General features: G+C 40.2%; 2 protein-coding genes across 9 annotated transcripts in view; one reads left to right on the top strand and one right to left on the bottom strand.

The window, feature by feature from the left end:
* The window catches only part of HMGCR (3-hydroxy-3-methylglutaryl-CoA reductase), a 30,569-nt gene extending 29,669 nt beyond the window's left edge, over positions 1-900 (bottom strand). For 6 of the 8 annotated variants that reach the window (XR_010886797.1, XR_010886795.1, XR_010886794.1 and 3 more), the window contains exon 1: positions 824-873. The gene's annotated coding sequence lies outside the window, so the exon portion shown is untranslated. Of the gene's footprint in view, positions 1-782; positions 804-823 lie in introns of those variants that run through there. The other 2 variants (XM_067315150.1, XM_067315151.1) reach the window with 2 other exon arrangements.
* Positions 901-3,299: 2,399 nt separating this feature from the next.
* The window catches only part of ANKRD31 (ankyrin repeat domain 31), a 61,560-nt gene continuing 41,525 nt past the window's right edge, over positions 3,300-23,334 (top strand). Inside the window, exons 1-10 of the mRNA XM_067315472.1 lie at positions 3,300-3,403; positions 4,257-4,312; positions 5,993-6,075; positions 9,372-9,418; positions 10,031-10,125; positions 11,187-11,227; positions 15,783-16,436; positions 19,376-19,653; positions 19,981-20,111; positions 22,774-22,953. Coding sequence (XP_067171573.1) covers positions 3,300-3,403; positions 4,257-4,312; positions 5,993-6,075; positions 9,372-9,418; positions 10,031-10,125; positions 11,187-11,227; positions 15,783-16,436; positions 19,376-19,653; positions 19,981-20,111; positions 22,774-22,953 — 1,669 coding nt within the window. The remainder of the gene's footprint in view (positions 3,404-4,256; positions 4,313-5,992; positions 6,076-9,371; positions 9,419-10,030; positions 10,126-11,186; positions 11,228-15,782; positions 16,437-19,375; positions 19,654-19,980; positions 20,112-22,773; positions 22,954-23,334) is intronic.

Genomic DNA, 23,334 nt, shown 5'->3' with positions numbered 1-23,334 from the left:
ACCTAAGATTTACCACTTAGTTCTCACCTCAGAGCAATCCTCTGCAATACCGTTTATAAGATCAGCACAAATTTCCCATCCCGTGTTGCCTGACTCAGCAATAGCTACAGCATTATAAAGGAACCGAGATACGTATACCCGATACGGACGCCTCAGACTGTCAGGCAGAGCTAGCTGTGTTTGGAAAGGAGACCCTCGCTTACTGAGCTCCCCCCGCGGGAGCACCACCACCCCCGCGCACGGGCGGGGGAGCAGCCGTGCGCCATGACCGCGCCGGGCCGCCCTGCAGCCGCCGCCACGCACCTCTCCCCGCCCCGCCGGCGCGGCCCGGCGCGGGGGCACCGCGGCGCGCCTCCGCCCCCGGCCCCCGGCGGGCAGCGCAGCCGGGGGAGGCAGGTGCCGCGGACGACCGCGGCCCCCGGACGTCACGGAAAAGGCCCCGGGACACCGGCTCTGACCTTCCCCGCCCGCCCCAAGGGCGGCAGACGAAGTGGGCGCGAGGCCGCCGCTCCCCGGGGCAGCGCGGAGGACGGCGGTGACGGCCCGCTCCCTCCCCGCCGCCCCCCGTTTCCGAGGAAACGGGAAGCGCCGCGCTAACGGGCGCGCCCGCCGCACACCACCTCAGAGCCCGGAGCCGCCCGCGGCCGTCAAGAACCTGTGTCGCAATGGCGGGCTGTCCGCAACGCGCCTGACCGAAACGCGCGTGGCCGCGGCCCACAGCGGCCGCGACCCCACAGCCGGCCCGCCCGCCCCACCGCGGCGCCCCGCCGGTGCCCGCTCACCGCCCCGGCGCTCGCGCGTCGCCGCGGCTGACAGGTGGTACCTTCCTGCTTCCCGCCGCGCCGCGCCGCAGACTGACGCGGCTGCTCCTTCCCGGGCAAGGACACCCCGGGCGCAACACCCCAGCCGCCGCCATCGCCCGATCGCGCAGCCAATGGCGAGGACCCAGCACGCCCTGCTCATGACGCGTCACTCGCTGCGTCGCCGGGGCAACCGCCCGGCGAACGCCGCACAGCTCGAGGCTCGATCAGGAGGGGGGAACACGCCATCTCGCCATGGGCTGCGGGCCAATGGGTCGCCGCGCTCCCCTTGCCGTGTTTTCTGATTGGGCAGCAGGATGCGGCTTATTTGCATATGCTGATGACCGAAGAGCTCAGCCGCGCCCTAGGTGCGTTGCGGTGCGAGCGGGCACGCAGCTCCTGTCGCCCCTCCGCGGGCCCGGCCCGGCCTCCCTCCCTCCCTCCCCCGCCGGGCCGGGCCGGGCCGGGGACCCGGGGCTCCCCCGCGCACCAAGAGCCCCCGCTTGCTGCGCAGGGCAGCACCGGCCCGGCTCTGCCTCGCCTCGTGTTGGCGGGTTGGTGCCCGTGTACTTCTGGGCAAACTGGAGGGAGGGAGGACACGGCACCATTTTTAAGCTTTTATTGTTCCAGCGCATCATTTGCACACGGTGATGTAACCCACCCTGTGCACTTGTAGTTACCAGGTGGGTGCACTTCACCGACTCGTTAAAAATGCCATTATGATTAGCAGCTTGTAGAAAGCAGTGGGATCTCTTGACGTTCAGAAGAACTACAATATACTTGGATTTGTGGCTTTTGGTCAAATAGGAAATGCTTTCTTTGAGTTAGCTATGCACACAAATATTTTTGGTGTGTGAAGCATAGGGGGATCCTTGGTCTCTTTGGGCAAGTGTTGCCTACTATGTATCAGATGCAACATACTGTTCTTCGTTGCAATTAATTGTTCCTATTTTGTGTAGCCAGCTTGTGTCACCAGGTTTGAGCAAGTTCTAGGCAAACAAGTTTAAATACAAACAAAATATAATCTGCCAGGATGTCAGTGAAGATAATTTACACTCCAGCTTTTCCAAAACTGCTTCTTATAGGTGCCATTTTATTTAGAAATATTTCAAGCACCTTCACATGGCACAATGTTGTGGAATGTAAATGTAATTCTCAAGAAAGGATGAGCTGATTAAAATAAGTTCCCAGAGAACTCCAGCAAAGTAGATGTTATCACTGAGAAATTTTTTTGTGCCAGCTCAGTCATTTAATGTGTAAAGATACTCTTCATTCTTGCATCTTCAAAGTGACATGTCTAAATCCTGATGACTTACTACTGTTTTTTTCTGCTAGCTTCTTTCTCAACACTCCTGTCTTCTCAAGTATCTCCTCTTTATTACCTGAAAAGAGTAAAATATTCCCAGTAAGTTTTCTGAAGTAATTTGATGATATGCACAGCAATTACTGTAATTGCATTTGGATATGACCAAGTCAAAGGAAAATATCAATTTGCTCACAGTTGCAACAAATATATATAATTGGTACATAATTTAATGTGACCTTTAATATCTTGCTATGTTTTCCATCCTTTTTGCCGAGTATTCATTTTTTTCTGAATATTCTGTGATGAGCCTAATTTGGCAAGTGATAAAAATGGTAATTTTATCATCAAGTTTCCTGGGAACAGGAGTCATTACTATGATTTGGAGTTTGTTGTGCCAACATATGACAAAGCTTTCAGTCATAAACAATTTTTGTATTAGTACTTCTCTCTGTATCCTGCCCACAGCCTCTCCCGCCTCTGCACACTGCAAGAAGCCATGGGAGCAGCACTGTCACAGCAGCTGGAGAGAGGTGGAAGGCAAAGCTGAAGCAGAACAGGTCTGTCTTGAGTGAAAACAGCACTGTGTTATCAACAGACCCACTGCAGTGTTAAATCCAAGACTACTATTGCAAACACTGTAAAAATATTCGCAACTAATCATTTGGTGTATCTAACACGTTCCTTATCTCAGACACATGAAGCAGGTACTGTGCTTGGGACAGCAGATGAAGTTAGCGCCTTCAATGTGGCCTCGGCAGTGCACGGATTAGGCGCAGTGCTGGCTGGACGAGAGGCTCAGTGGCTGTGCAGGAGAGCGGGCAAGGCGAGGCAGGCGAGAAGCGCAAAGCCCTGCTGCAGGCGTGTGCGTGGCGCAGGCCCACCATGCCGCAGAGGCAGCCATGCAGCGGTAACCATCATCCACGGCGAACACAATCCTTCCCAACGGCTCCAAGGGCAGAGCTGCCTTTGGTTTCCTCTTAGCCGCCACGCTACCCTTCCGCGTGTTTGAGAGGCAGCGCTTCACGCAGACGCGCTGCCTCCCCCCTCCGGCGACCGGGAGCCCGCGGACACCCGACGGGCGAGGAGCGGCGCCCGCAACATGGCCGCCAGGGAGGAGCCCGCGCGCCTAGGGGGGCCGTTGGGGGCGGGGCCGGGCGGCGGCGGCGCCCTGAGGGGAGCGCGGCGGCGGCGCCATGGGGGAGCGGGATGGCGGTTGGGACAGCGATAGCGACGAGACCGTCGTGGAGGGCTCAGTGATAGAGAGCGATGTGGAGGGAGAGGAGCTCCACGGCAGGAGGTGATGGGGGCTACGCGCCGTGCCTGTGTGTAAAAGCAGGTGTGGCGTCGGGAGAAGCGGCGCTGAGGGGCGCCGCGCTTCCCGCGCTGCTCTGAGGCGGCGCCCGCCGGCGGCGTGCGGGGTCTCCGCATCACCTCGAGAAAGCCAGGAGCATCGCCTCCTTCTGCCCCTGAGACCCTGCAGAGCCGGTTTAGATAATTAATAGACTATTTCACAAATACGTATTCTAGTTTATTTTGTCTTTTTCTTTTTTTTTTGTTAGGGCGTTTTTGTATGCTCCTGGAATTAACAGTTGCCAGCTCTGAAAATGGACCCATTGGTTGTGCATACATCCTGTGGGCCTGTGCATTTATACTGCTGGACCCTACAGAATAACATTTTGGTCAATGGAAGCTAAGCATATCAGAATCCTGCCCAGAGAAAATACAAATAAAGAAAATATCAGCAGACAAGATTACTGCTAATGCAGTTATTTCTCTGCAGTTTTCATTTCAGGGTGCTCCTGATATTTTCTTCTGCATTCTTGCAGAATTGAATCTGCCCAGCAGTTTCACTTTTTATTTGCGCTATATTTGTGCCTCAGTATAGACTGAGTATATGTAAAGCAACGATGTACTTCCCTACTTGAGGTTTTCTCACTGATTTACAAAATCAGGTGTATTTTCACAGTTTGGGGATGCTTTAAAATTGGCGTTTTTATTAGAGATGTACTCATTTAGCATGAGGTTAGCAGGTGTCCCAGGCAAGGAGGTTAGTTTGGCCTCCGCTGGCCTAAACTGTTCTTTGGGTTTGCAGGATTGAAAAGAGGATGATACAGCTGTTTGAGGGATTTATTTTTTTTTTGTGTGTGAAGGTTATCTTTTGTTAATAAGGACGTGTCTTTAACAACTGAAGTAAGAATTGATGAAGGTAAGAGAGTTTCCTTTTTAAGTCTGTGTTGTTTTTCCTATGCACTTTTCTCTGAATGCTGCTTGAGTCCATAATATTTAAATTTAAACGCATGAAGTATTCAAACAAAATAATTTTCACCTTCATGAACTGTATGTAATGTCTTATGAAGTCTTTATTTTTTAGCTAGTATTCTAGAAAAATTTTCAGCACATTTTTAATATTTGAAAAATATGTTTTCTCTTAATTGCTCTATTCTTCTTGCACATTATAACTGAGAATGCCAGGCTTAGGAAGCATATAAAAGATATATAGAGATATCCTTTTTATTTGGATATGCATGTGTGTATTTGAACAGAATAAATGAAATGTATATACACATTGTAGACGTATGTAACTAGAGTAGCATACAGTATTGAAATAACTTTAATATTGTTAAATATATCTGTTCTCTTTAAATGTAATGTGCAACATTTACATATGTATACTTAAGTGTATTATTTTAAGTGTAAATGCATGTTCATTCATTAAAGCCATAAAATCTTCCCTAATAATTCCCTTAAAAGTAGGTTGCATAAACAAACGTGCAGTAGTTGCGTAATATTTTTACTGGTACCTCCTTGACTTCTTTGTATAGTGCATTTTATTTGTATATCTGTATATTTTGTTCTGGCAATACAAACATTGACTGCCTACTCTGTAAGTGACACAGGATGTTCTTAGTGCGCTTCAAGACGGTTTGTTTGTTTGTGTTACCAATTTAAAGACCTGAGGGGATTCAAAACTACCATTTTATATCAACCTACTCTGAGGTAGTGTAAATCTTACCCACAGCCCACTGAAATGTGTGAAAATCTTCACTGTTGCTGTCTTTTCCTGATGCTGAACTTTCCATGGTCTTTCAGTAGTCTTGTCTAAGGAGAGAACCATCCCCTTTGAACTTACCTATGGTCATCCACTGGAATTAAAACTTGGCAAGATTCAGCCTATGAGATTTAAAGCATGTTTATTTGACTCATTGTTCTGTTTGTGAGAGTGAGGATTTGTCTGATGTTTTTTGTTTTGTCTCTGTAAATATAATAGTTTATTTACAGTATTTTTAGCACGCCGTCTGTGGTATTTTATATTTAGTCTGTGATAGTTAGCATTTCATTATTCATATATTCATGCATACTTGTATGGTAGCAATTTGATGATGAGAATTGCTTACTCTTAAGGTTAATTTGTTGAGTATTTTGTTAATGTCAATAACAATGATGAAGCTTTGAAACCTGAGGGTCCAAATGTAAGGGTTTCTCTCTTTTTTTTCCCGAGAAGTTCCTCCTCTGTAGAGTTATTAAAAAAAATTCTATAAAGGAATACAAATATTTTAGTTAAATGGGTCAGGCAGCTTACTAGAATTCCTGTTCTTAATTTAAAAGAAAAAAAAAAGACTTGATTTCTTATATGAACTCAGAAAGAGTTTCAGAATGCTAGGTGAAAGAAATGTTTCCCCTAGCTGGTGTTATTTATTTCTGACATCTCCTGTATTATAGTTTCAAAATCTAGGTAGACTGACTAACCACTTAATTTTGTTGAATATCAGAGCTTTGAGATACATATACCTTGATTACTGAGATATGTAGAAATTTATGGAACCATAAGACAGCAAAACTGCCTTTAATTACTGTGTTTTTCTGTTGTTTTTTTTTCCTCTCCTAGGAGCCCCCTCTCCAGAGATCTGTTTTATCCATAAAGTTCATGATTATCCATACACTTTGAAGGAAGAAAAACAGATAAATCCAGTATGTATAAAAGTAATAAGTCTTCTGCTACACATACATAGCTACTAATATTTAATAAAATCACTGGGTCTCCTATTCTTTATGCACAAAATAGCCTGGTGACTTACCACTGAAATGGATTTTATGGGAGGACAGTTGCCAGATGTGTAGCACATTCTCTCCAGGAATGTACTGAAGTCTCTTCCCTGGTATTTCATGAGGGTATGAGCTTTCGAATTTTTAGAACGAGTCTATGACAAAGATGAAGAAGTCTTGGAGTGCAAACTTTTTTGTAATGTGTAATTTTTATGTAGTATGTTTCCTTCAGGAGGTAAAAGATAACCATCTGGATTAATGATTCCAGAATACACCCTTGGTTACTCATTCTCAAATTAGATGTGATTTGATCTTTGGAGAATTGTTTACTTGAAAAAGAAACAGATAGTAATCTGAAATGCAAAATAAAATGCCTCTTTGCATGATGATGGGGTAATTATTCTACTCTATGATAATTCTAAATTCTATAATCTGCACCCTTTAATATATTTGCCACAGTTTGTAGCCAACCCATAAGATTACTTTCTGTTCCACTGAGCAGTCAGCTTTCCACCTGCATGTGTCATCCTCATGTAACAATCAGAAACAAACAGGTTCCTACTCTTTAACTCAATTTCTTTTAAAATCTGTGTCTAATCTACCTACAATACTGTATATCCACCAGTTTGGATCAATAAGTATACATCCTTTTTTCCAGTACAGGAGGAGCTTTTTAAAGAATTATTCTTAAATCACTTCCTAAATGACAACAGTTACATTAAAAAAGACACTCTCCTATTGGAATGAATAATTTTATAGAAGGTTGTAAAATTACAGATAAATTTGGTTCAACTGGCAGCATAAAAAATGGTGAAAAAGTTCAAGGGGATACCTTTATTTGAAAAGTTTTCTACAGAAGTTTGTTTCACTGTTTGCAGGTCCCAGGGCTGTCTTGACTGATCACAGCTTGCTAATGGCAGAGGGAAGGAGGAGAGTGTCCATTTGCTCTCCCTTTCTCCTCTGGCAGTTGATCTGACCATCTGCTGACAGACCTAAGTCTTTGGCTTCATGGCTGTCACCAGTGTAGCCAGTCCATAATCCAATTAAGTCTGCATCACTGTAAGCTCAAAGGAATTCTTCTCCCAAGTCTAAGAAGGATAATACTCCTTTCCCCGGAAAGAAAGTCACAAAAGCAAAGAGTCCCCTCATACTTTTCACCAAATAGTTTGGGTAACTCTACTTTTTGACAGAGCTATAAATTATGCCATTGACAGCTTGGTTGTCCACAGTGTGAGGTCAGCATCAAATTAAAATCTTACTGAAGGCTGTGAAGAAATGTATTGGCCTGTTTTTGTAGATACCGGCATGATTAGATTGCAGCAGTGTGGCTCTTCAACCACTCTGAGAGCTGACATGGAATGTGATTACCTAGAGGTTTGTCCTCATGCTGCACCCTCAGAAACAATCTTATATGAATATGATGTCTTGATGTAATGTGATACGAGGATCATGCAGCCCAGAATGGCTGTGATTTTTTTCAGAAAACATGAAATCTGTTCTAGTTGTTCTGAGGAGTCTTGGCCTGATTTGGGCTTGAGGTGGGTTGTGGGGGATTGGGACATGGAGGCCTAACTTTGATTCTACCACATACAAGAATGTTGGTAAGGCTTTTCTTCCACCAGAGATGCAGTAGATCTGATATATATACAAGTGACAGATTTTATAGCCTCCAGGTCCTTTCTAACTGACCAGTCAAGTTGTCTCCATTAATATCATATTCCATGGTTTGTTCAAGCACGCCTCATGATTGTAAAACTGTGCCTTTGCCTTTTTCAGGCTTTTTTTTCTTGCCCAGCTTGGTGAAGTGCTCCTAAGGTGTTGAGTGGCACTTACAACTGTAAAGCTTTGGTCTTTTTTTTTTTTTTTTTTTTTTTTTTTTTTTTTTTGAACACATCCAGAATCCCCTCAGGTAGTTGGCTGTAAAAATGCTTAAATGGGAAAAATCAGTTGAGGTTTGCAGGAATTTTATTAGAGGGAGCAAGAGGGCAGGGCAAAAGCCTGTTCCCAGTACTTACTGTCGGTGGCCACAAATGCTGTTTTTATAACCTTTATAACTTGAGAAAACCTCCTAACCAGTCTGTTGGTATGAGTGATACACTGATTTTCCTTAGAGCCTAATTTTTTAACAGAGTACATAGTATTCCTTCTTCTCCTGAGATGTAAACATGGCCCACTGAGCTTTAAAGGTCTCTCTGAGCAACATTACCCAGGCAAAGATTTATTAGTTCCACTGCTATCCTCCTGACCTCAGCTGGTCTCTGGATAAGGTTCTGTGTAAATATCCATGCTGATTTGTACAAAGGGTGTACTTCGCAAAGTCAATGACTTCTTGCCGACCATTCCATTGCTGTATTTTGGAATTAAATTAGTCAATAATTGTTGCATAAGCTGTTTCTAAATAATCTGTTCTGTTCCATGGAACCTTTTAGCAATCATTCCTGCTGGGCAATTTCTACCTGTTGTTCTTCAGATCGTTATTAAAATGGTTGTTGTTATTGTGTACTAGCTACTCAATAACACGCAGGCAAATAAGTCATCATTTCATGCCCACACCAAGATATTCTTTGCCTGTGTTTTCAAAGTCCTGCACATTTCCCACTGTATGTCAATAACTTGTTTGAAATCTCAGCCAGTATGCTGATGGTCTACTTGTAATCCTCAATCTTCAGCTCATCTGGAGAGAACCATTCTGCAGTTCACTTGCCCATCTCAATCATTCCTAGGTTGCCTTAGACTTTGCATAAAGGCTTCTTTTTCCACATTTGAGGAGGGGGGGGTCTCTCTCTTTCCTCAAGGGTGTGTATTAAACAATCTCTGGAACAACACCCTATAATGTTTGACTGGAAGAGGGAATTGTTACAAAAAAATCAAATTGGGAGTTGAAATAAAACTAACTTGTATTTTGGTCTTTTGATGTATAAAACAGCTGAAGCCTAAAGCAATCATATCTTAATTATGTAGGTGTGTTTTCCTATTGGATAAGTTTGGTCTTTTATAATCTTGATTTATTTTCTAACATTTTTGGAAATACCGCAAATAAAAAAAGGACTTAATTGGAATGGCTTTTGTATCATGTTAGTAAGGTATGTAAAGATCTCATCTAAAAATTCAGTTTCCCAAAACACTTACAGAAAGAAGAAGAAAAGCACATAATAATGCTGAGAAAATAATTTGGGCAATGCTTTGTTTTACTAAGCTGTTAAAATCTTTTTTCAAATCAGATACCTCTGGAGACGAATGCATTTGACCAATCTCAGTCTCTACTGCAGTGAGTATTATACATCACACACACATTCCATTCAGCCATTCTGTAATTAAACAATTCCCTTATAGCCCTGTTTGAATGCTATTTTATTTCCAGTGCTCTACTGTGAAGAGGTTTTCTTGCTTGCTTAGAAAAGGATGTATGTTTATGCCAGAGGTAGTTCTGTGTCTAGTATGGGTCAAACTGTTTCTGTATTTGTTCTAGTTGATGGTATCACCTTTAATGGTGTAAGGTTATAAGCAACAGAAATGACAGTAGATTACTCAAGGAAAAATTGTAAGGCAAGAATTTGTAGAGATTCAAGAGATTTATTAGACCTTTTCATCTAAAACTATGGAAGGGTTTCAGTAGAAAGTGAATTCAAAATAGAAGTACAGAAATAAGTAATTAAAAAAAAAAAGGCATGTCTAGCTCAACTTAGGAAATCTGGAAGTCTTAGTTACTGCATATCCTTCTGAATTGGAGAAGTATATGTCTAAAATGAATGCAATTGCTCCTGCAAATAATCGTAAGTACAAAGCTTCATAAATCTTAACTACTGTAAAAATTTTCTTAAGACAAGCTGACCAGATTACAGTTCATTCTGAATCTTTTTATTATATTATTTAATCCTAGGAGTTGGATAAACTGTCCCTCATTTTCTGAAAATATTTCTGAGTCTGTTTTTTCACTGGATGCTGCAGTAGAGGGTCAGCAAAATAATTCTGTAGGTATGTTTTATTTTATACAAAACTGAAAGTTGCTCTAACTGTGGCAGAATCATATGAGAAGCTGAAGATGAGTATCCACATAGGTTTATTTGGAATCTGGCTATATGTGGCCTTTACAACAGTTGTTTAGTTTTCATAGTTGCCTTGGGATACAAGTTATGTTTTTGCAAGTATTCTGTTAGAATTGTCTGAAGTAATAACTGCTTTCTCAAGGTAGTGGTGCCAACTTTAAAATTGTTTCATTGCTGTAGAATTTTCTGGTAAAAGTTACAGGCCATGTGGTGCCCAAGTGCCTTATGGATGTGTAGGATAAGCATGAATGTGAGTAGCAGTTGTTGAGGGTCCCCACATGCTTCTTGCTGACGTTCCCAAGCATCAAAGACATTTTTAAGATAAACTTCTACCAGTCCTTTCCCAAATCTGGCTGTGATGTAATGACCTGCTGCTACTTCAGTTGTGCTTCCATTCATCTCTGCTCCCAGCAGTGCAGTGCTGCCTCATCTGTTTTGCTTGCTCCCTGTTTGAACAAATTTCTGCTGTCCCAGTAGATAATTCACTTTTCTTTCTGGTTAGTTTTCTTCCAGCTTACTGCACCAAATCAGTTTCCCAGGAAGTCCGATGAATATCAATCGAAACAGGGTGATGGGAGCAGGGGGTGTGGGACCAGCCCATCTGAGCCCATTCTGTAATTTATTAGATTGGTTCAGCTGTATTGTCTAATTGCATTGTAATTACAAAGAGCAGGGAACAGGCTTCACCCTCTGAAATGGGTGGTAGTTCCAATTGCATGATAGTCTTTGGAAACACAAGTCTCTAAACCACAGCTAAGAAGAAATGTGACAAAGTAACTCTGGAATATAATCTGGTGATTAATAGAGCCTACATAGAAAACTCGTTATCAGTTCCTGTCAGGGAACTTGAATGCAGTTGTTTTTAAGAATGTTTGAAACTTCAGCATTAATCAGGAAGAAGGGACCATTTTATTAGAAAAGATGAGAACTTTCAAATGTGAAATTCAGTGATACTACAACTGAAATATTTGTTTACTGTCCTAGATTTAGATATCAAGGTGGTTGGATTTCTGAAAGATTCAGAGGAAAAGGTTAGTGTATTTTTACAACTGAATGCATGTAAAATATCATTTGATTGAATTAGCATTGGAGACAGAATCCATAAGGGCTATGTCTTAAGCTAATGGGAACCTTCCTAAGAAGCTGCAGATGGCAGCATGTTTCCCACCAATGAAAATTATGGGAGAGACATTAGGAAGGATTTTGAGGAGGAACGGAGTATCTGTAACTGCCTTCTGTTTGTATATGATGACTCACTTGTGGCCAAAAATAGGTAGTACCAGTCTCTGTTTCTTCTCTTTGCTAATCCTAAAGCTGCTCACGAGTGATGGGTTATACTGCTGACCACGTAAAAGCGATGGAATAGCTTCAGAGCTGCCTTTCCCACCAATATGTCAGCTTCTTTCTCAGTGATTTTGAATCCAGGATGATTCCACCACAGTGTAAGCCTATCTAATTGGCTGTTGCGTGGTATGGCCCATTTTCCTTGCCATGTGTTTTTGCTGCTTCCTTTGGGTTTGTTTGAGGCCAAGTGTGAAGCAGGTTTGGGGGAACTGATCATCAGACACTGTTCACCTCTTTTAGTAGGTTAGTTTTCTGCCAGATTATTTTTTCAAGCCAGTTTACCAGATGATTAGGTAACTGCCAGTACAGTGCAAGAAAGGATGTGGAGATGCATAGTTAAAGGCAAATGGAAGGATGCAACTATAGCAAGACTAATTTACATAAGCTTAATACAACCTGAATATTATTAATATAACTCACAAAGAATTGTTTTAGTAATTATCTGCTTGCACACATTGCCTTTGTACATAAAACAAAGAAAACCTTGGAGAGAGGGAATCCCCCACAGCTTTCAGAAAAGGTAGTAACAAAAAAATCAACAATGTATCAATAAGTAAAACATCCAACCCAGAAATATCTTGAGCAGGAGCTGAAGGTTCTGCAACCGCTGACATAAACATCCAAGCACCAAATGTTCCTTTGATGCTCCGCTTCCCCTTTCCCCTATTCCCTTCCAACACTCATGGGTTGAAGTTAGTGAAGTCCAAGCACCAGAGAGGGACTTGAACAGATCTATCTCCAGGCAGCAGAGCAGCATTTCATGAAGGGTTCTTGGCCTTTGCCTTAATATCATCTGTCTGTACGCTGTTGTTTGCAGCCATGATGCTACTTACAGCTGCTCTGCTACCTCTGCGTTGTTGTCTCATCCCACTGATGCTGTGAGCCACAATGCCATCTTTGTGGTTTTTGATTTTGGTCTCACTTCATCCCTGCCCAGTTCACTAATTTCAGGTCTATTGTTGCTGGACAAAGAAGCTGTCATTGGAATTTGCTCGGTTGTTGTTTCTGCAGCAAAAAGGGACTGCCATTACCACCTCCCATTGCAATGTCATATACAGTTGTGAGAATTTCTGCAGCATTGGTGAGATCAGCTGCAGGGGTCTGGAGAAAGGAGATAGTCTTACTGAGTATGTGTAATTGTCGCTGCCGTCTGCAGCTTCTTAGGAAAGCTCCCATTAGCTTACAGCAGGGTACCAGTTCCAGTGTTTCCACTCTGACATTCCAGTGTGGAACAGATTTCTCAGCATGTACAGAGTAATTATCTGCTGAAATAGTCTACATAAAGGAGAGTCTATAGCATTGTGAATGTTTGCTTACTGCCATAGGTTTGTACCTATAAAATAAGTTAGAATTCCATATAAATCAATTTTATTTTTTTCTTTTCAAGGAGCCTGAGTAAGGTAATAAGGTTAATGTTGGGGAAAAAACAGAACCTGCTACAATTCACCAAAGAAAATATTGAGAGCAGTATAACAAATTTTATGTTATCTTGTAGCAGATAGCATTACATGATCCAGTATCCCTTATTTTAAAATAAACACACAGACACACAAAATCCCAAATCCTCCAATCTGTTCCTTTTTTTTTGAAAAATATATAACTACAATGCCAAATTTATAAAATAAAACATTCCCATTGTGCAGAATTGGTTAAGTGGAACAAAATCTAAATGTCCTGAAAACAAAGATTAGTTGTGATTAACTGCAAATCAACTGCCTTGAGAAGATCCTCAGAGAGGATATTTTAGGAAGCTGGAGAAGGAAAGTTGGAATTAATTGCTATGATGAATTATGGTTTTTGCATATTGGCTGATCCTGGCACTGCCAAGATGCAGGTGCTGCAATAGCCATTGCAGGCTTCCATGTACTGACTTGAAGGAAGGACAGGACAGACCCCTTAACAGTCAGCAGTGAGTCATTGGATATGTCAGTTTTGTAGCTCTGCTCCTGAAAATACAGAAGTTTATTGACATAATATATGTATAGAAATCCTAGTGCTTTGAGGCCTAGGCATTTGGCCTAGTGAGCTTATTAACCAACACCTTTTATATCCACAGTCATTTAAGGGTCTTTTAGGTGAGATCTGTGCTTGACTGCACAGTCCTTCCTTTTTCTCCTGTGAGAGTTTCTTCATCAGCTGAGGCTGCAGTTGATTGCAGCCATGCTCAGCTGATACCCAGTGTATGCTTCCTGGCAACCATGGGGAGACAAGAGATGCTGGGCTGATGTTAGAGGGCCAGCAGGGTTTGTTTTGCCTGCGCCTGTTAAGAAGCACCTTGGTTTGGGTTTGTACTGGGAGTAGTTGAAATGTGAGGATAGTGGGATTTGAACCAAGGCTTTCAAAGTAGTGTGAGCATGCTCACACATGAGATTTACAGATGCTATGTTGCTGACCAGAGGGCTGCCTAAAATAGTTAACAGGAGATGGATGTCGTTCAAACCCTGAAGAGAATTGGATATCTAATGTGAAAGAGATATCTTTTCTCTCTGGTATTCTTAGCTAGGAATACCCTCTTGAAATGAGTTGTCTGAAGCATAGCCCTGCTGCTGGAGGATGGACCTGAATCTGCGTTTCCCATAATGCAGGTATTTTAGCACAGAGCTATTGATTGAGGGGGAATCCTGCTCCTCTTCTGAGTGAGGCTTGATCCAATATGTGTATTGAGACCACATGTACCAGTTGGAGGCCCATAAGTGAAAAACTGTTTCAGAATCCTGCTGATGCTTCAGTTCAGTTTGCAGCTGCTCAGCCCTGCTCCTCCTTCAGCAGCTCTCCTTTCCTATTCAACAGACAACTAGAGGCATAGGCACCTTAAGCATTGGGGCTCTGAGTGCCTTCATCGATCAGTGACAGCTGAGTAGGGGTTTTGAAGTAAGGGGAGTTGGATTTCAGTTGGCATTTGGGTGCTTCGAATCTTGCAGAATTAGCCATTTGTGCCTGCCTGATCCTTCTGAATTAACATAAATGTTTGTTTCACCTGCTTTTCAATAGGTGCACCAAGCCTTTTTTGTAATAAGTTTATAATTTGTAATAGACATATACATGTCATTTACACCACAGTTCTTCAAGTACAGAAAGCTTATGATGGTGGGTTTTTTTCTCAGTCCTTTAAAGTCTGTACAAATTGGAAAAGTGATCTAAAAATAAACTGTAATTCAATATAGCAAAGTAAAAAGTACTCAGTACTGGAAAAGGAACAATTAGCTGCACAAGTACAAGATGGGAGACAGCTAACTAGGGAATATTTTTCAACAAAGGGTCAGGGATTTATAATGGCTTACAAACTGAATGTGAGTCAACAACATCAGGTTTCTGCCCTTTTTGTTTTGTTGTGTGTGAGCTTTATCAAAATTTGTTACCTGCTGTGTTAAAGAATTCTTGCACTGCACAATATTGCCACTTGCTGGCAGCAAAAGTCTAAAAATGTATTGAAAGAAAATCTCTTTAAGATTCTCTTAAGCAACACTGCTGTTATGTACACACACATTATATAGAAAAAGGTTTTTGGGCTTGCTGAGGCATCTGATTTTCTCCTGCAGAAGCATATGAAACAAGGATTAAAAAAAAAGAAGAAAAAGGTATTAAATGGTATAAAAGTGGGTGCATCTCTTGGAAAGCAGATTGAAGTGATTAGAAAAACAGCAGAAGTATTACTTTTCCAAGAACAGTTATGGTTTTGTGCTTCTGTTCTCAGTGTGGAAACTCAGACATGCAGCCCCCAAAGATACTCCAAAGGTTTTGAACTGAAGTTTATGAGGCACAAGTGCTTCATACCTTGGAATCCACACCAACACATAAACAAAACTGAAAGAGCATACTGTGTTTTACTAACTGCTTTTTATATTGTGTTGTGAGTATGTCCATTTCCATTGTTTCTGGACGACATAAATTTTTAATGCCTTTTAACACTTAAGGTCATTGGCAATAGCATAATATCTTTGACTTTGTATCACATTTTGTCTGTCTTGTTCTTGATTTTTTTCACTGCAAGGGAGGTAAACAGCTGAAGTGCTCTGCTTTTGAAACTGATGCCCCAGTCTAACCCTTATTAAGAAACTTTGTGAATTCTTAGAAAAAGCCTAAGGTTATTGCAGTTTACTTTATTCAAAAATTGTAAATTTTATTTATTTTTATATATATATGTATATATATGATTTGTAAAGTGAATGTTGATTATGTGCTTTTTGGAAAGAGTTGTTCCATTCCTTTTTTGTAAATGTTTTTTATGTTTAGATTTCACAGAAATTAAGTGATGAAGGTCTTTCTCCAGAAACAAGCCTGTGTCTAGATGCATTTCTGGAGGAGCTAATAATGGTTCCAAAAGAACAGACGCCACAAGATATATTTCCACATGTTTTGGAAGATTGCCAGAGAACGAGCATGACCATTATTGACACAGATAACACAGTAAAAGAACGTTCCCTTAATAATGATACAGATCTCTCATTGACATCCTTAGGGAAGATTTTCATGGAAGCATTCTCTGAACAGAGAATAGTGACGGGTGAATTTGAAATTAGTGATTTGTTGAAACCTCTCAGTGATTCAGAGAGTCCTAAAACAATAAACCCATTGCATGACATGTTAGAGTGTCAGGGTCATGCCTTATCCATTGATGCATTAGCAGATGAGAAGAGCGATGCCCTGCCGGCTGAGCTTGTGACAGCTCTGAACTCCTTGTCAGGATCTGTCGTACAGCCTGTCACTCCTGAAGTGCCAAACAAGAGGCAGCTTAGCACTGAGGAAGAGCAGTTAAATTCAGAACCCAGTATTCCTCAGCTAGACGATGACTGTACGCAACTAACAGATACATTTGAGCCTCAGCTTCCTACAGTTCAGGTGGAAGAAATAAAAGCCATAACAGGATCTACCTTGCCGAGGACAGCAAATGAGCAAGTACATATGCGGGTTAATTATTACTTGAAAAAGTTATGTATATCTTAGAATATTTTATAGAATAGTCAAACTATTTGGAGATATAAATCTTAGTAGAGAACAAGTTGGCATCAGTAATTTACATGTTTAATATCTTTTAGTTGATTTTGTTTTAAAAGTCCAGTAATGTTTTTCTGTTTTGATATATTCGTATAAAAATGGCTGAGCTTGCTGGGATAGGAAATCCTAGTAAAGTTAAGGATTTTTTTGTTTGTTTGTTTCTTTCTTTCTTTCTTTTAAATCAGTGACTGCCATGGCTAGAATTAGCAGGGAAATTTTAAAATCTCCTGTTCCCTCCATATATCTTCTTTGTCTCACACCTTCTCCAAAGAAAGTACCAAAACACTATTCTGATATGCTGTTATAGCACACTGGCATAAACCAGCCAATTTCAACCTGTTTCTTACCCTATCCTGTTTTGTTTACTTTTCCGTACTGTAGTATGCTGTGTTTTCTGCATCTCTAGCTCCTGTCACTTGTAGCGTACAAACACTTTGCAAGTATTACAAAAAGAAATTATAGCTGTGTCTTCCCTATAGACCAGCAAGATGACTTATGGGGATTTTTTTACATGTATGTTTAGGAGTTTTGAGTGTCTATGTTGTTTAGTTCTGCCTATGAGAGGCTTACTGAAGAAACTGAGACAAGGTTTTATGTTTATGTCCTCCCCTCAAGATGCTAGTATGTATGGATACAAGCTGTGATCCTTCTTTCTATTTTGTCTCTTATCCTGTGCTGTTCACAACATATGTCTTGTCCTGCAAAATGATCTGCAACAGGTCATTTGAATTCAACGAGATGAATGCAAAAATCTAGAGGGGAACATGAAAGCAACATTATAATCTCTTCCTGTTCAAGTTATCGTGAAGGAAAGAGAAAGACCTCCATGTTTGTGCTATGGAGTGCAATAGACATCCCTTGTAAATCTGGAATCAGATCCTCTGCTCTGCTTTGTCTCTGTGTAATCTGGTGCTGCGAATCAACAATAAACCACTATAGCTAGTTAAAGTGGTTTTACAGCCTCTTTTCATCCACAGGATGGCATAAAGCATCCAAAGAATATCAACCAATTCAGTCTTTTATTGGTTACATTAACTGAATATCACAATGTGTAATAAAATGTGCTGCACAGGTAGCTAATTTCAGGGTGCTGAAAGCTCTCTAGGCTTGTTCGCTCAGAACCATAGCAACTTGTAAAGCTTGTTTCAGTGAAGTGTAGATTTCTGAAGTGTAAATTTCTGAAATTTGTAGCACAGATTGTGGAGCTTAATATATAGATTTACTCAATGTTGCAGTTGAGATTGTGAGTCAGGGTCCTTTGGGAATGTGGATCCATAATCTCTTTTTTGATTAATAATTTATTTTAGCTTTTTGATATCTTGCTGAAGGCAGAAAGTATGGAGGCAGTTTAATGAGGAAAAACTCCAGGTTAATTTATTAGTAATTGTGTTTTGACACTATATTGCTCTCCCTGGTCTTTCCTCATCCTTGCTTCTTCACAGTATCCTTATTTTGAATGGTGAAACAGGTACCCAAAAGAGGAGAGCCTGTATTGTCCTATAGATGCAAGCATGATGCTATATAGGCCATCTGCTGTACTTTTTTCTTTTTGAAATGTTTTCTTTGCTTTCTCTTACCCCCCTTCTATAGCAAATGCAGTAGCATGGAGAGTACTGGTTGGATAGTTTTGTACACTGAAATGTTTGGTTTTCTGCAACTGCCGTGTTAATGTACATCATGTCTTGACCAGGAGGGACCACTTCTAGCAGTGCGGTTCACCCCTTCAGGAGCCTCTCTGCTGAATATGTCAATTAAAAAAAAAACAGTGAATCCTCCATTTCCGTCCATGTGCCAAGGAAGCACTGGCAAATTTTCCCATATCACTGTGAAAGAATTTGTAGAGCAGTCATGCCCATGTTGCATGTGCACTGAGGGTGTGCCCTAAGAGCGTTCAGCACTACTCAAGTGAGTAATAAGCTAATGTGCACCCAGGCCATTACAGCAACTTGAGTGGTACTCAACAACATGTTCACATTCAGTTGACTAAAATACAGAATTAACTCGAGTAACTCAAGTTAACAACCCTGTGATAATTCATCCTTAGGATGGCATTCCTCTCACTGTTAGAGATAGGCATCTAGTATACATATATAAACATCTAGTTAGGCTCCCCTTAACACACCTTAGGACAAGATGAATCAGTCTCTGAAAGTGGCTGTTCCTCTTCACTGATGATAGGAATGGTAGGGAGAACCAGGATACATAGTGATATCTAGATGTCTGACTTTTAGATGGCTGCAGCTGAGTGAGATAAATCTCATCTGTGGTGGCGATAGCTCAGGGATCAAGATGGTATGTTTTTAGAAATAACTTCTCAGCTAGGAATTACTGAAACTGTTGAAACACTGTTCCTGACGCTGTGCACGTTTCTAGATTTGTGCAAGACTGGAATAAAATGGGCTAGTTTAAGGCATCTTGAACATCATTTAATTTTTTAGGACAGGAACTCATGTCCATCGGGAATTAAAATGAATCTATTAAGTCATTTCACATGTCCAACTAAACAACTTTCAGATAACAATTTTTGTTCACTGTCAGACAAGCTAGATTAATTATTTGTGTTTTGATTCTGAGTATCCTACTTCCCTTGGCTAATTCTCCCAGTGCCACATGATGTGGCAGTACTTTAGGAGTGCCTCTCTCTGTGGAAACCTGTCTGTGGTATCTGAGGATTCCAATTATCACTTAACACAGAGAATGGAGGGATTACTTTTCTTCCATTGTTTGTGAGCACATATATAATGTATAAGATGATGTACTTTGAGCCCTTCATATTTATACAACAATTCTTTTAACAGTTTGTTTACTGGTCACTTGTAGTATTTCTTTTTTTGTCACAGCTTGTGGGTGATCCGCAGAGAGAGAAAGAAGTAATTTCAGATTATTGGATTGCCAACTCGCATGAAAAGCCCGCTGGGGAGGGAAGTTCACATTCAGTGGAGACTGACTTGTGTGCAGAAACTACCAAAGCAACATCAAGGAGAGCAAGGCAGTTAAGAGAGACCTCCTCAAGAAAGTGCAGAGATGGTGTTTCCAGTTGTCACCAAATACTACAAGAGACTCAGCAGAGGATATCTCACAATGGCAATACAACAAGAAACAAAGCTAAGGATTTTGAGTATGACAAAATCATGCATAATATTCTTAAGTTCCTCTTTGTATTAACATAACAAATGTGATGCAGACTGCTCATTCCTCGTGTTAATGATTTTAAATGATCAAAAGGTAAAGGTTTTAACATTTTACTTACAGATCTGAGAGTCAGTTTCTGCCCCGATTTACCTTCTTTTCAGTACTACCAAAGTTAGCAAACATACTTGTATACTATTATAAATTTCATTTTAAAATTAAATATATTTACATTTTTATCTCTACTATAAACCTTGATTTACTGTATATAGAGAAGATAATATTTTTGTTGATTCTAAACCAAATCTCTTGTCAGAAAAATTCAGAAGTCTACTTCTAAAGACAAGCAGGATCTAGAAACCAACATATGTCATGGGATGATAACTCTGAATGGGAATAGAAAAGCTGAGCAGACAAGGAGAAGCGAAAGAATCAAAAAGAAAATTAGTAAGATGTTCTCTGATATTTATTTATCTTTTTTTTTTTGAGCAAGTGTACTGAATCAAATATAATTCATAGCCTTTCCAAAATAGTGGCATGTATTTATTTAAAAAAGATGCTATAAACATTCATTGTTATAATTAAAATTATTGATAATTTACACAATTTCTTTCACTTGTTTAAATATACACGTTAGCAATGTAACAGTTGATTTGTGTACATAAACTTATTATGAACCATGAGAAACTCTTCAGGATGCAATTTTTATCACATAATATTATATATGAAAAATTTACAGTGTATTCTGAAAAGCAAAACTAAAAATGTATTCATACAGAGTGAAGATGTAGCTCCTGATACTGTAATCTAGTATTCTTGGTGCAACGTCTCTTTTAAGGCAATGCCATCCTCAAGAATTGACCTATACAAAGCAGATTATTCTATTTTAAATGCCTGTTGTTATTCTGTCTGTTTTAAATCTAGGGCCTTCACTAACACAGCCACTAAGCACTCTTTGAGGTACCCTTCCTTCCAACATGCTTTGTCAGAGAAAAAGTTTGCTATTTTTCATCCTTTAAAGATGAGGAACTGGCATGCAAAGAAATTCTCTGGCTCACCCAGGAAGTGTGAGGGAGAATACAGAATTCACTTATGTGCTCACTCCAGAGCCAACCTTTCTTCAAGAGAAGAATCTTAGAAGTTTTTTTCTTTAAGCCCATTCAGTTTGGCTTTATCAGTGCACCTACAATTGTTTAAACAACTTACAAAGTTTGGAAGTATTTGAACTGAAACAGCTATGTTATAGACCTTATAAAATATGAATAATTCTACTACCATTTAGCAACCCTTCTCTCTTACAGGGTTTTCATTATTCCCAGTGGAAGCATCATTTTTATGAGATTTAAGGTTGGATGACTAACCAGTCTTGTATTTCAAATTGACTTAGTAATTTCCACTTGAAAAACAAGCTGTTGGTGTTTTTAGCATGATTTTTACAGAAGGAGTGAGTCTGTGGAGGTAGCTTCATGTTAATCCAGTCTAACAAGGTTACCTCCATTTTGCATCAGATCTAGTAATCAAGAGACTGTGAGTCAGCTTAGCTTGATAATTCACCAAAAAACAGCACCACAAAAGTTTGTTTGGATCAGCAAGCGCTACTTGTTTTACCCAATTGCTGGGTCTGACGCAGGGAAGGCAGGGTAGAGGTGACAGAGTAAGTCCTCTTGAAGTTACAATGTGTAGTTATTGGATTAAGTGTAACATAAAACTGCCCCTTGTTCTATATGTGTCTATACGGTTTTGTCCTTCCTGAACTGCTTGGCTGATTTCAGCCAGCTTTGACCAGGGACTGTAGTATCATGGATGATTAAGGTCTTGCAAGATTAGACAGGCAGCAGAAAAAGACTCTTCATGTGCCCATCTGAGAAGGTGCTAGGTAAATCCATACCAGCTGGTTTCCAAAAAGCTACACAGGATCAAACGGTTAAGGTTGGGAATGATTTAATCTGAGCTCACAGTCTATCATGATGTACAAAGCAGTAGAGACATGAGGCTTTGTGAGTTCCAGCTCTAATAGAACTATGTGTTTTTAATATAATGCTTAAAACAAAATGTCTATTCCTGCCACCTGGGTAGAGTTTTAGGGCCAGTGAGCTACATCTGCTACTACTGATTGTGGAGAAGAGCAGTGAATATAGCCTGTTGTCCCCCCAAACCCAAGATTTTTAACTAGCAGATCAACACAGTGCCTAGGCCATACATTGTGCTTTCCTGCAAGCCATCCTTCCCTCCCTCTTTTCTAGAAGAGGCAGTAGTACAGATGCTCTTCTCCATAGTATGAGGAGATGCTCGATGGTGCTCTGCTGGCAAAGTATGGGACAGCTTATCTATATAGCAGATATCAGTTCACCAAAGCTGGAAACTATAATGGCTGCATAGTGGGAGATAGAATTTGCTTTGTAACTTAATAAACTAATAATTAAAATAATATTTGTTATATATATTTTTTTAAATATTTAGGCCTCTGACTCCCAAGCAGGGATAATTTTCAGTGGGATAGCTAATGAGGTTTTTGTCCCAACTGTTCACTTTTTCCTCATTACACAAATAACTGAGCTGCTGGTGGAGCAAAGGGGTAAGGTAGTCTGAGGGAGCTGATCTCATTCACTAGCCTAGTGTAAATCCTCTTTGCTCATGTGGCAGAGGCTTGAAAACAAATGAGTACAAAAGAATCGCTGATAAATATGATTTTAAGAAAAGAGAAATTATTAAATAGCTGAATAGCTATTGAAATGCTAATCTTGTAATGAATTGTAACCTACAATAGCAATTTTATCAATCAGTTGGAAACAATGCACTTTGCAAAAATATCATTAAAAAACAAAAAGCCTAAACTTAAAACATTTTTAAAAGTCTTATTCTTCTGTGCTGAACTTTAGTTGGATTTTTGTTATGGAATTCATGGTAAAATGCATATTTTATTGAAAGGGATTATTATTTAATTGGTAACATTTCTTTTGATATATTCGTTTTCATTAAACGGAATTTTTTTTCTTGATTTTTTTTTTTTCTTCAGAAAGCTTGTTCACTGACTGAAATGCAAACTAAAGCCAAAGTAAGAGAGGAAAGATATTTTTCTGTTCAACAGACCTTTTAAATTATTTTTCAGGACAAGAAGCCTCTATTAGGAATTCTGTAAATCCTATTTTCCCCATTTCACTTTCAAGAATCAATAGGAAGAATATTTTTGGTGAGACCCTACTGCATAAAGCTGTTGCTGATGAAGATGTAGACCTTGTATGTAATATAATAAAAGCTGGTGGAAATGTAAATGCTCAGGATTATGCTGGTAAGTTGCAATTGTAGTTAAAATGTAATCTACTGTTTTCAAAACAAGTATCTAGATATAAGTAATAAATGTGCATATTACAAATTTGTGCAATGAGGGATGCTGTAGTTTTTTGACTAGTCAGTAGATTATTAAATTTCTATTGGTTTAACTTGGTAACTGTTCATGAGAAAATATATAGACCTTATATATAAAAGTATGTTAGAAAAGAAAATTTTTCTGAAAAAGTAAGTACTCAAAAACTGAAGAAATGCTGAAATTAAGTTTACTTAGCCTTAATTCAACAACCTGTGCATGCTCATCAGGAAATAGTTCCTTAATTATGCAATCAATGAACTGTTTTCCACAGAATTTTTTTTTCTTTTGTCCGTTTCGGTGGCC

Source organism: Apteryx mantelli, chromosome Z (genome assembly GCF_036417845.1).
Source record: "Apteryx mantelli isolate bAptMan1 chromosome Z, bAptMan1.hap1, whole genome shotgun sequence".
Lineage (NCBI taxonomy): Eukaryota > Metazoa > Chordata > Aves > Apterygiformes > Apterygidae > Apteryx > Apteryx mantelli.
This window is presented reverse-complemented; position numbering and strand designations above follow the sequence as displayed.